At 40.5% G+C, this 12722-nt stretch overlaps 1 protein-coding gene across 2 annotated transcripts; it reads left to right on the forward strand.

The window, feature by feature from the left end:
• The first annotated feature begins 511 nt into the window (after positions 1-511).
• On the forward strand, positions 512-11510 carry plin3 (perilipin 3). 2 transcript variants are annotated; one of them, XR_003930425.1, is made up of 9 exons: positions 512-627; positions 4334-4423; positions 4641-4836; positions 5175-5257; positions 6534-6765; positions 8453-8787; positions 9969-10187; positions 10563-10801; positions 11119-11510. XR_003930425.1 is itself a non-coding variant. In XM_030082949.1 (8 exons), the coding sequence occupies exons 2-8, from the start codon at positions 4355-4357 to the stop codon at positions 10701-10703; spliced, it is 1275 nt and encodes a 424-aa protein (XP_029938809.1). In that variant the 5' UTR covers positions 512-627; positions 4334-4354; the 3' UTR covers positions 10704-11510. The 2 variants fall into 2 exon arrangements, 1 of the variants encoding a protein (XP_029938809.1); XM_030082949.1 differs by having other exon boundaries at positions 10563-11510.
• Positions 11511-12722: the final 1212 nt, after the last annotated feature.

Here is a 12722-nt window from a genome sequence, read left to right on the forward strand (position 1 = left end):
AGAAAGACTGCATCTGCTCAAGTTACTAAGTTGATAAATTCAAGCATGTCCCTTGATGTACAGCCATAGTTTTCAGTTCTTCAGTTATTTGTGGAGTAATTTATATCAAGGGAAAACAGAAATAAATTCAGTTCGATTTCCAACTAGCATTCTCCTTTTTCTGTTGTCAACACAATTAAAAATCTTATCTTGCAAGAATACGGAGTGAAAAAGCACTGTTGGATCCACACAAATTAAACGAAACCATCTTTGTATCCACTGAAGAATTCACTACATAATGAAAGAGTTTGTTATCAGGGTGTTTGAATCATATTAAATAAGAGCTGATTATCAATGCCAGTTTATGCAAACTCCTTCTGAGAGATAGATTACAGCAGAAGTGGCTCAAGAGGTCAGGTGTGCATTATACTGTGAATTTCAGTGGCACCTCTGCTCCAGCTGTTCTGGTGTGGAAGCAGAGGTTTCCACGCTGTGTTTTCATTGGCTGAGCCTCCATGGACCAGCCCCGCACGCCGCCCCGTGGGCGCAGCCCGCTGGTAGGAGTGTGTCGTGGGGACGAGTCGGTTCATTTCCGACGTAAACTCTGCGGGTCACGGCAGGACACAGCAGCGGCAGGAAGCCTGGGAGGTCAGTGGCTGGGTTCTCAGCTCTGTTTAGATTATACAGCTCTCGGTCCCTTTCCACAGACGTGTTGCTCGCCGTTTAAGTAACTTAAAAAAAACAACAACTTTAAACCACACCTGGGTTGAGCTTTACTTCCTGTGAAAAGCCGAGGAAACATCTGTATTCGCTTTTCCTTTCAACGCCGACGAGGCTGTAGAGAATGAAGAAGGCGTGATTGCAGGAGTTCTGCTGTTTGCTCATGTTAACAAGTCAAGCTGCTCATCTGGGGCAAAGTTCAACAGCCGTGAAATGAGCAGGGAAATGGCTTGTCTATCTGCTGGCTGGGACATCGCTGGAAATCCGTGGAAACACAGCAGCGTTTTAAGACCGGCTTTTTAGCGTGTGACTTTTCCAGAAATGGTCTGATCTTGTGACCTTTAATCTCAGGCAGGGTGAGGGTATGAGCTCTGAGAAGGTCGCTCACATTTTGCCCTCCTGGGACTTTTTTTTTTTTCCAGTCTAAGGATAACAGTGTGTGGTTTAAAAAAAGAAAAAAAAAAAAAAACTTTCCATACCACCAGGCATGGTCCACATGAATCCATGACCCAGTTTTCAAAAATAGTAGACATTATTGGATTTGAAGGTTAGGAGGAGGAATTTATTCTGAACACATTTTGACCTGATGTTGTTTCAAATTGTTTTAGTTACAGTATTAAAGTATAAAATATATTCATGTAATTAGCTGCTATACATCACCGTCACCCTTGTGATGGAGGCATGGAGTGACAGTGCAGCCTCTTGGTTGTGAAGATGATTTTTCTGTGGCCCTCACAATGAAACATTTGCATTTCTCTCATGTAGATCTTAATGTGCTGTTCTTCCTTTCCTTATCACCCTCTCAGGTTTATCTTGGGAACACTGAAAAAACTTGCATCAGCCTGTTCAGATAAAAATAACATTAGGATTTAACCAAAAGTTGAACCCTCTTTTGTTTCTTTTTGGGTCACTATGTCTTTGTTTTATGTCTTTTCTGTTTATTCATATTGAGACAACTGTCCAGTAGTAAATCATTTTTCAGTCATTTCAGCAGCAACACTGAAAAAAATGCCAATATGACTTACTGATTATCAGCTGGAATATCAAAGGTCACATGGCATATTAGCTTCAAAGGTAGCATCTCCACCCCGTCCCATTTACTGACACAGCATGGTGCGTCTCAACAGTTGTCATATGTGACAGTTTAGTTTTGTCGAAAGAGGAAATGTCTACATGGCATTTTTATTTCCACTTTTTTTTTCTAATTGATTGCAAGAAAGGTTATTGTCTCCCAAAAGCTCTATTTAGACTGCATTACTGCTTCTCTTCATTGCAATGTATACCGTGTCTTTGACAATTCTCTAAAGTTCATCTCTCACGCTTGATGTCAGGATGCAAAGTGTTCGACTTTTGTTTTGTCAGTGAAAATCTCATCAACTGCCACTCAAGAAAAAAACCCATAAAAACCCACGTTTCCCAGCCAGGCTGCTGCAACGAAATGCAATTTACTATCACAGAGAGAGCCCGAAGACATTGTCTGGGAAATCAGAGCTCATGACACCCGCACATAGAGTATTTTATTCAATCTGACATCTAAAAAGAGTGAAATGATTAAACAGAAGCCTCATATGCAATGTGTATTGGTTCATGAAACCTGTCAACAGTATCTTATTGTTCCCTAGCATTTCTGTTCAGGCTGGCAACAGGTTACAGCTGACTGCATGCACTCCTCATTGCTGTTGCCACATGTTTCTAACAGGGTAGGACAACAGGAGGCCACATCCTACTTACACTCATCTGCCAAATACATCAGGTCAAGCATGAAAAACACTTGTTAAAACAGGTGGATTCCATTTATGTGGGTCTGTGCCATCTGGTGGAGCACAAACAGATGCCATCCACATGTGGTGCGCACCAGAGGGAGAACAGAAACGATCTTATTGCAGAGGAGCTGACGCTCCTCTTTCCTTCTTTTTTCATGGTGTCTGGCCTCTTTATCTGCAAAGAAAGTTGTGCAAGAAAGATAAAATATCAGAGAAAGGAGGACCCCTAGCTGCCAGACAGGGGATCTTCATTTAGCATAAAGATTACAAGAAAGATGAGCTGTGAGGGGTACATTTATCCTCGAAGCGACAGGGATTTCACCTGCTGCTGGTTAGCTTTAGCCTTTAACAGATCTGCCTGCCTCAAATGAATCAGGTTATTTTTTAAGTAAATTACAGTTACTGTCAGAAATATATTACAGTATGATTCTACTGAGGCATCTGTGCTTTGAACAACACTGAAGGCCTTTTGTATCTCATGCCCTTCCAGTGGATATCTTCAATGCTAGAGACTATTGCAGTCTTATAGTGCTTCCATATTTTCATATCACCCACAGACAGAAGAGACATGACAGACAGGAATGGGGCAGCCATTGCAGTCGTGTTTCATTTCTCTTAAATATATATTTAAAAAAAAAAACCCACCAATTTCAAAATAAGTTTTCATATTGAGAATAAATGTATTGGTATGATTGGGAAAGGAATCAATATTTTACAAGTATGTGAGACGTTTCTTTGGCTTGCTATTGTTCATTATGTCATTATATTTCATGTAGTGCTGCTGTTTTCCTTTTTTTTTTTGCATATAACTTGAATAATCAACTTGGACTATTTTCATTTAAAGCAACATTTCACATTATTAGAAGTAAAGAATTGCTCAATGTTTCTATTAAGATAAATCATATCAGAGAGCCATTTTGCCGCGTGCCTTTATAAGAGCTTATGAACAATCAGTCTTCAATATGAGTGGCCTGTGGGTCCATGAGTTCTACCATTATTCATGGCTGTCCTTGAACTCCAATCCATAATTTGAAATTAGGGCCACTTTTGTAGCCACAATGTCCTTTCACAATATTTATCATCTCTGTTTTCATTCTATAGTGTACTCATATTTGCTGAGTTTTTATTGAGAAAGCTGGGGGAACATGCATTATTGTGATGCTCCAGTCTTGTCTAAGGGTTCTCTGTTGTTATTTTAAAGTTGAAGTGTGAGGCTAAAATTGAAGAAATTGCCTTCAACTGATGCACTGTTTCAGTGTGTCTGAAAAGAAGAAAACATCTGATGTGAGTGTTTTGAGTAAATTAACTTAAAAGCAGAATTTCCTTGTGACAGCATGTCTAAAGCTGCTGTTCAAACCTGCCCTATACACTGGTCTGTCTTACAAAAATAAAAACAAAACACAAATCTTGGTAAGGTTTTAATTTTGTCCAATTTGTTTGTGGTCTTGTGGCACTTTGAGTTACGGTGATACGGCTTCCTCTTTCATGAACACTGTAGTATGGTTTTGAGAATGGAGCGGTGTACCTTTGGGACGTCGGCAAGAAAAAAAAATAATTCCAAATACATCAACATTAGTTTTGGGGGGCTTTTAACTCTGACACGGTGTCAGGGTTTGAGTTGTTTGTTTGGTTGTACCATTTTATTTTTTGAGTGCAATTTCATCCTTGTTGCATCAGAGTCTTGACAAATGAATTTAACATGCTTGAGCTGCCGCTCTGCATGCATTAAGCCAGCTGACAGGAGAACAGGGATTTTTGCAAGATAAAGTATATCAGCCACTTAAAGGAAGAGTATCAGAGAGGAAGCTGTATTTCATCATACGTGCCAGGCAAAGTGAAGTCTGTTTCTGGCACTCTGTATTCCCCCTCAGAGATTGAGCTTGGACGTCACGATGGCAGACAGTGAGACGACGAATGAGACCAGAGCTGCAGCAGCAGGACCGGCCAATGGAGACCAGCAGGTGAGGAGCACTGTGACCTACAGAGACACCTCATTCACAACTGGGGCATATTATGAAGTCATTCAACACTTGGAATCTGCCCCATTATATGCTGACTTAAAAACAAGTACTATAATAATTACTTTAAAGCTTTTAGGTCGAATTATATGGTTGCGTTTGTTGTAACAGGCCTTTTAATAACAATATATTTTTCTTGTTCTTTTCATTTTCATTCCAGACTGTTGTTTCCAGAGTGAGCAACTTGCCTCTTGTCAGTTCAGCTTGTGGGGCGGTTTCCCATGCCTACAGCAGCACCAAAGACAGCATGCCCTTGCTGAAGGGAGTGATGGATGCGGCCGAGAGTGGGGCTCGGACTCTGGGAGCAGCTGCATCCACAGGGTCCAAACCTCTTCTGGACATTATAGAACCACAGCGTATGTTCTTTCTTCTGCAAAACATGATGTAACACATGTGCAATCACAGCACAGAAAAGCCCAACAGTCACATTTACTATAAAAGAAAATTGCAAGTGTATTGCACCTTTAATGTGTGAAATCAGTCTTTGCTACAGTTAAAACACAATATTTAATTTATTTATGATTTATCGTTTTGAGTCTTCAAAAACCTGTGGCTATACTGTAGACGAACAAAAGCTGTTTTGTCCAGTGCTGTTCTTTCATAGAGTTGACAGATGACTGTTTTCATTTATTAAGCTTTTAAACATACAGTATGGATTGTAAATGAATTTCTAAAGTGTATTTTTTTTTTCCAGTTACCACAGTGAATGAGTATGCCATGAAAGGGCTGGATAAAATGGAACAAAATCTACCTATTCTTCATCAACCTGCAGACAAGGTCAGATTAAAAACCTTGCAGCTACATTACAGTGTAACTGTTGTCTAGAAAACTCCACTAAACAGTGCATAATTTCAGTGCTTACACTCTCTACTAACGTGTGACTGGCTAATTAACCAAGAAATTTTAAGCAACATGCAGTGCGAGGAAACAGCTTAGTGCCTCTTTGAATGGATGCGAAATGATAAGGGAAGGGGAATATGTTACAAAAAAACTATGCACATTTATTAAAATATGCTGGCCAGAGAAAAACATGTCCGCACACATAACCGTTTCAGTGAAAAACAACCCGCGCACCAACACATAACACTCAAAACACTTCACAACACATTGGACACTTAAATGCTCTGGCTGCTATAACCAAAAATGATTATTTAGATGTCAACAGTTTAACAGATTAAATCAAATCACATCAAACACCAGTCCTTGGGGATAATTCCAAATTGCCTCAAATTTGTAAGATTTTAATAACTTATGCAAATCCCTTATCTATATATGAACTGGCCAGAGTAAATATGGTCCAATCATGGTCCGATCAGACCCAAACTTTACATGTGGCATCAGAGTCTGGCCCTCATCGCAGCCATATAATGATAATGACCATCGGCCACAGCACCACCTGCTGGAAACAGAAAGTGGAGCTTAAATCACCTGAGCTGGTCCAATCTGCCTAATACTTGACATGTTGCACAACAGTCCAGCCTTCATCACAGCTGCGTGATGAAAACCATCGTCCATAGCGCCACCCGCTGGACACAGGAGATGGGGTCTGCATGCTCAGATCATCTGCAAATGTCACACATTTGATCAAACTCCGGTCCTGATCATACGATGACTGACAGTCTCATGCGGAGTCCTGTCAGCGAGGACCTATTCAAGGCCGCTTGCAGCTTTAATTCAAGCTGATTTTCGACATTGTTTCATCATGTTTCCTCCTATCTACACTGTGTGATGACCTTTGTGCATCCAAAACTCTCAAACAAAATCTTGACTAATAGAATAGCTTTCTAAATCTGTCTGCAAGTTTTACCGCTCTGCAGGTAACCATAGCAACTCTGTTAATGCTTGACAATATGTGAGCCATTACTGATACTCTTTGTATAAAAATAACTCAAAAAGTGGGTTGAACTGACTCCAAACAGTTTTAGATAATGAAGAATTTAAGGTTACTCTCTGCTTATGAATTTAACAAAGAAACAAGGTTGAAAAGAAATTAAAGAGGAGCATTATTGCTCATTAATAGACATTGCACATAATCGTGTCTTTGCTCTCCAAGGTGGTGTCAGATACAGTGGGTATGGTGTACCAGTCGGTGGCCGGGGCCAAAGATGCAGTGGTGGGAGCTGTGATGGGCGGTGTTGAGCTGACCCGGGCAGCGGTCAGTGGAGGCATCAGCACAGTCATGGGCACCAGGATGGGCCAGATGGTCAGCAGTGGGATGAACCTGGCCCTCAGCCGATCCGAGAACTGGGTTGACCATAACCTACCACTCACAGAGAGAGAGCTGGGTCAGTAGCTTCACTAACTGAGTTAAAGATTTAGTTATAAATACAAGGGGAGAGTTTATAAGCCCATGTCAACTGCATAGAGAGCATAGTGACAGAAATGAGTGGAAAGACAGTGAAACGGTCTAAAATTGCAGACTATTATACCAGAACCAAGTGATCTAGGTGAATGGGGTATTCTAGATGTTGAACTCAAACACACTGGCTTAATTTAAGGTAACCATATGAATGAGTGATGCTATTCATAGAGAGGGAGGCAGGTCTCTCCAGTCACCTTCCCTTCTGTTAACTTGGCCTGCAAAGTGCCGACGATTTCCAGCACTCACAGCTTTGACACCTGCTACCATGATGTCATGTTATTGTGACAACCTGTCGTACTCCAGAACAAGCGTAGCAGCACTGCTACAGAGGCTTTTATCTGATTATGGATTTGAGAAAAATGAAGTTGTAACTCTGACAGCAAGTAGAAAGTAATTCTTTAAAGCAGTGCTTTGTGAAATTTGGATTTCTTCAGTGTTTAGTGTTAACCACCAGGGCAGTTTTTAAGAGAAACAGAAATGTATGTCCCTAGTTTTAGAATGTTTGATAGCTTTAAAGTGTGTGAGACTTTTAGAATGCTAGTGTTCACGAGAGAGGATGAAACTGTCTTCAAGTGTCTCGAAAGCAAATTGGCTTTATGCTAATGGTGTCAATTCTCCAAAACTCAAACAGATGGACCATTGCATACCTCCATACTCTGCTATGCATTAGCTTCGTTTACATGGGTCCAAAAATCCTCCTTACAATGGGTTTGAGTGGTCAATCAGATTGTAAATGTCCCATATAAACACTTAAGTGGATCCTATTCACTTGGAGTGAATTAAATTTCAGATCGGATTGTAACTGTAACAGGCAGTCTGCACCGATTTATAATCCACTTCATGCCTCATATGAGCAGCTGAAGACAGTGGATCGTGTTATACAAGCGAGTTATCCCGTCTGCGTTCCCTCATACACAGAGTTACACAATGATGTAGACAGTAAACAGGAAGCAAAGTGAAAACCAAAAATACTCTGAGAAAGCAAAACCTGGCTGAGAAGCAAGATGGCCCGAAATCACGCAACAGCAAATTGTTCAAACAGCTTCGTGATAGACTACTCGCAGGGCTGCGACCCATAGTGGGGGCCTGCGGTGATCCACAACTGGGACCCGTGGCGACTCCCAGCCGTAATCCATGGCAATGTGGAGCAGGGACCCTGGCCACAACCCACGGATGGGACCTGAGACGGGGAGCTGCCGCTATCCATGGCGGAGACCCGCAGCTACCGTCATATCAAGAAGGCGTTTGAGCAGATATCAGATAAAAACACATAGGTAGGCGTTAAAGATGCTAAAGATCAGAACCCAAAAAGTGGGAGAAAGACCTTTTGCTCATGTCTCTGTTTTATAATCTGCCCATCTATACAATGATTTAATGTGAATTGGTTTATTTAGTGCTCACATATGCAGATCCTTTTAATACAATTGTTTTCAAACTGATTGAAAAAAAATCACCCATGTAAACTGGGCCATTGTAAAGATGCAAAGGATACAGTCTGTAATCTTAGATTTGCATTCTCCACATTTAATTATATTGGACATTCATGCTAAAACATTACATAAAACATCTAGAGTGACCATAGATTTTATAACAACACTTCTGCCTTTCAGCTGCTGTGGCTGAATCTGCCAACTCTGAGATGACAACTACATCTGCCAACCCCAGCTACTTTGTCCGTTTGGGGAAACTCTCTGCCAAGGTACAGGAGCGAGCTCTGGAGTTGTCCCTGATCCGTGCACGGCATGCCAGGGATGCCACCTCTGCAACAGTGGCTCAGATTTCCAGCACTCTTGACCTGCTGGAGAAAACCCACACGAGTCAGAGCTCAACAAGTAAGGAGGTGGGAGGAGCCACAGAGCAGCTGCTGCAGCACTGGACCCAGTGGAAACAGAATCAGGAAGGAGCGGAGCAGACTGAGCCAGATGTGGCCAAAAATGAACCTGAGGTCAGGACTGTTTATTTACTCTCCAGAAAAAAATACAGCTAGAACTGTGGGGGGTGATTTTACGGATTCTGGATCAGGACACATACAAATTTGACCTTCAGCGTCAAATGTAAATGATAGTTTTTGTTTAGCTAAAATATTTTGTTTGGGCTTAAATTATGCTATTTTACAATACTATTTTAAGTATATTATTTAGAGGCAGTGTCATTGACCAAAGACAGAAGAAGTGGAGCTGATTGAGCTGAGTATCATAAAGATTTAATTGGAGTAAGAATGGTCAGGATTATGAATTAGACCGCTGGAATTACAATTGCTAATGCGAAAGTGAGGGAGACAAAGCTGACATTAATTGATCACTAATGTAGGAGAGATGGTAAATGTGAACAGAAAAAGATGTTAAGGATGGAGCTGCAGGGCAAGATGGATAAGAGGAAAGCCAGTGAGGATTTCATGGATGCAGTCAGGTAGTACATGCAGGCGATTGATAAGATGAAGTGGGATACAGGAGAAAGAAAGTATTTCAAGAAGATGATCCACTGTAGCATCCTCTAATAGGAACATGTTGAAAGGAGATTTCATCTGTCTATCATCTTTGTGTAATTCAAATAGGCACAGTCTTTCTATAATCGTTTTTAGTCTGAATGGATTAACATTAATGTCTGTTATTCAGCTATTTATCTATCCTCTCTACCCACTTCATCTAGAGTAGCTCGAAGTGATTGAAAGGTAGAGTACATCCTTGTTTGGTCACCAGTCCATCGTAGAGCTCACACAAAGACACTGGCAGAAAAACACTCACATCCACTCAATTCACAGTCAGCTAGTAACAATCCATCTTTAGTTCTTTTGGAGCTTATTTCCATTAAAATAGTTTTTTTTTTTTTTTTTTTTCCCCAGTTCCTTGTTATCACTCATGAGACGGGGGATTTATTGGAATAATAAGTGCAATAGGGTGAATAGTTTCTTTTTAAATAATGCCATAATAATTTAGCTGAATTGAACTGGCAACAAGACATGGTGCCGATAAAGAAGCCATGTAGACACACTTAGAAACACGAGCTCTACACATAGAATTTGAACTGAGGTCTTCCTGTTTTGAGGGAACAGTCACCATCTCTGTCGTTCTTATGTAACCTTTCAGCAATTTTCTGTCATTTTAACCTCACACTTTATATTGACAGCAACTGGAGTGGCGTGTCCTCTCCATGGTGCGTGGCTTGAGCGACCAGCTGCGGTCAGCATGTTCCAGTGTGGTTTCAAGTGCTCAAGGTCTGCCAAGCGCAGTCCAGGACCAGCTGACCAATGCACGACAATCTGCTGAAGAACTGCACTCCTCTTTAGGGAACACGAGCAGCATCACACCCCTCCTTCTGGAGCACAGCCGCCACCGCCTGAACCAAGTACTAATTGCATCACACTGTTTTTACTGCAATGTTTGTGCTGCATCAGCTTGGCTAAAAATAGTTCAGTGCTTGGATTTGTATTATATTTTTTCTAGTGCCATCACATAAGACAATTAGTCCTTCCTTTACCCTATTATCGGAGTTTACATAATACACATATAGTCATGCTGAGGATGCATTTCACGAAAATCCCCTGCAGGGATCTGCTCTTTCACACACTTTAATGAAAGTGTGACTTTCGCTCCAGAAGTGCACACATGCAGTATTTCCTCACTCATGCGAAGTGTTATCATGCTTTTGAAATAAAGTAACTTATCTTTGCAATAGTTACATAAATGTGTTTAAAGAAAAACTATTGTGTGCCTTTTCCAGGTTCAGCAGTCTCTGGATGGTGTGATGGACTATCTTCTGCACAACACACCACTCAACTGGCTGGTGGGACCTTTTGCCCCCCAGCTGATAGAGAGAGCAGAGGATGGTGTGGAGATGGAGCAGGCTGACACAAAAAAATAAATCAGAGGACTTGCTGTTGCTTTTGAAAGAATTTACTGTGGTGTATACTGTAGCTGGAACCAAATTAAAATAATACTATTTTCTCTCTTGAAAAGTGCCTGAGCATACATCTTTTCATGAAGCTCTAAAATTAAACTTTCTAATATCAGTTTATTTTGAAGTTTATATCTGGAAACCTGTGCCCTGAGATATTATAAACACTTTGTCCTTAATTGCAATGCTAAAATAGTTTGGAACAGTATTATGAGGGAATTAATTATTTCAGCAACCATGCTAGTTTGACTTTTGTATGCAAGAACTTTGAGTCATTCCAAGAACTAAGACAAGTGTACTGTATGTGATCTATAAAAGATGTCATCCCCAACAGAGATCTTTGGTGAGATGTAGCGAGTTTCTGGTGCATATGATGCATTTGCTTTAGTTTCTGTGTTGTCAATTTTTTGTATCTTTTTCTCTGAAACATAATGGGTGTATGGATCGAGCCAGTAACGTTATCAGACTGGACAGAGCCATTATGTGGTGAGGGATCACCATAGTATTTGTTGTGGTGTTACTGGTGTGGTCCGTCCATCTCACTGAAGAAGTTTTAATAACTGTAGACCAAACAACTAGATCTTAAGACTCACTGTTCCTCTGACTCTGCTTGGTTTTTTTAAAAAAGAAAACAAACACACTTCCTTGCATTATTATTATTTTTTTATATTCATTAATACTTCAATACATGAATATAATCTTATATCTTCTAAATATAAATGTATATTACTGGCATTGCATTTACTAATGGATTCAATTAAATTCAGTTATAACTGAAAACCTGTGATCTTCTGAAGTTATTGTTTATCCTGAGTCCAGAAACATATTTTGTTATTTGTGAAGATTAAAATGAATCTGTCACCAGACAAACATTTTACTTTTTCAACAAGGAACTAGAACTTTACAACTAAAACTAAAGAGAGTTCATAATTATTCACATTTGTTTTTATAGGAGATACAGTTTCACTTACACTTACTATTTCTGAGCCATAATTGGTTTCAGGAAAAAGCAGGTTAGCTATCAATTAAAAAATATGTCATATTTTTTAGATGACACAGTGTTGATGTGATACACTGAGTTACCTACATACTCAGTTTTTGGTTCATTGGTGGACTTTGCTTTTGTGGCCTGTCTGTTTAACTGAAGGATTAATCAATGTGGATTATCACAGACTGAGGACCTACACTTATTTTGGGGAAACGATTCATTTTAACGACAGCTTCAAAAGGAGTGGGCTGTCGGTGCAAACAAAAGCTCCCACATAATGATAATGCCTTTGTTTTATATAGCACTTTTCAGGACACTCTTAGTCACTTTAGAATTGCATTATTCATTCATGCCATACTGATGATGGTACGCTACATATGTAGCCTCAGCTGCCCTGGAGTAGACTGACGGAGGTGAGGCTGGCAAACTGTGCCATCGACCTCTCCGACCACTCACTCTCGCACACTCTCACTTGGCGTTCACCCAGGCTTCCTGGTGTTGCCTTGTGGTCTCCCATCCAGGAACGGGCCAAGCCCTACTTCACTTAGCTTTTTGGATCTGATGGGATCGGGCATCACAAGACGGTATGACACATACAAATGGTTCCAGGAAATAGGCTACAAGTGTTGTTTTCCGGATAACCAGCCTTTTATGAACCAGGGGCAACCTCAAAAGTGTCTTTCTTGGTCTGAGTCTCAAAAGGCCAAAAGCTTTTTTTTTTTTTTTTTTTTTTTTTTTTTAAGTAAATTTTGAATTTCATTTAGAAAACAAACTTTCAGAGTGACAACACAGTGAAGTGATGCCATTATTAAGGATCCACTGTCAGTGATCGTTTCAGATACCCTGTAATCTTCTGCTGGTGTACTGTGGTTCATCCAGTCGGGTCATATTTTGGAGCACCAGCTGCTAACACAATGCTATGAAAACACCCATTTCTTTTTCCAGCATCACTTTTCACCTGGCCACAGAGCCAATATTCCCTCACAACCACTTTGCTG

Source organism: Salarias fasciatus, chromosome 23 (assembly GCF_902148845.1).
Source record: "Salarias fasciatus chromosome 23, fSalaFa1.1, whole genome shotgun sequence".
In the NCBI taxonomy this organism is placed as follows: Eukaryota; Metazoa; Chordata; class Actinopteri; order Blenniiformes; family Blenniidae; genus Salarias; species Salarias fasciatus.

Coding starts and splice junctions, on each gene's coding strand:
- plin3 (XM_030082949.1), top strand. CDS start 4,355: ATGGCAGACAGTGAGACGACGAATGAGACCAGAGCTGCAGCAGCAGGA. Junction 4,837..5,174: donor GGACATTATAGAACCACAGC/GTATGTTCTTTC, acceptor TTTTTTTTCCAG/TTACCACAGTGAATGAGTAT. Junction 6,766..8,452: donor ACTCACAGAGAGAGAGCTGG/GTCAGTAGCTTC, acceptor TCTGCCTTTCAG/CTGCTGTGGCTGAATCTGCC.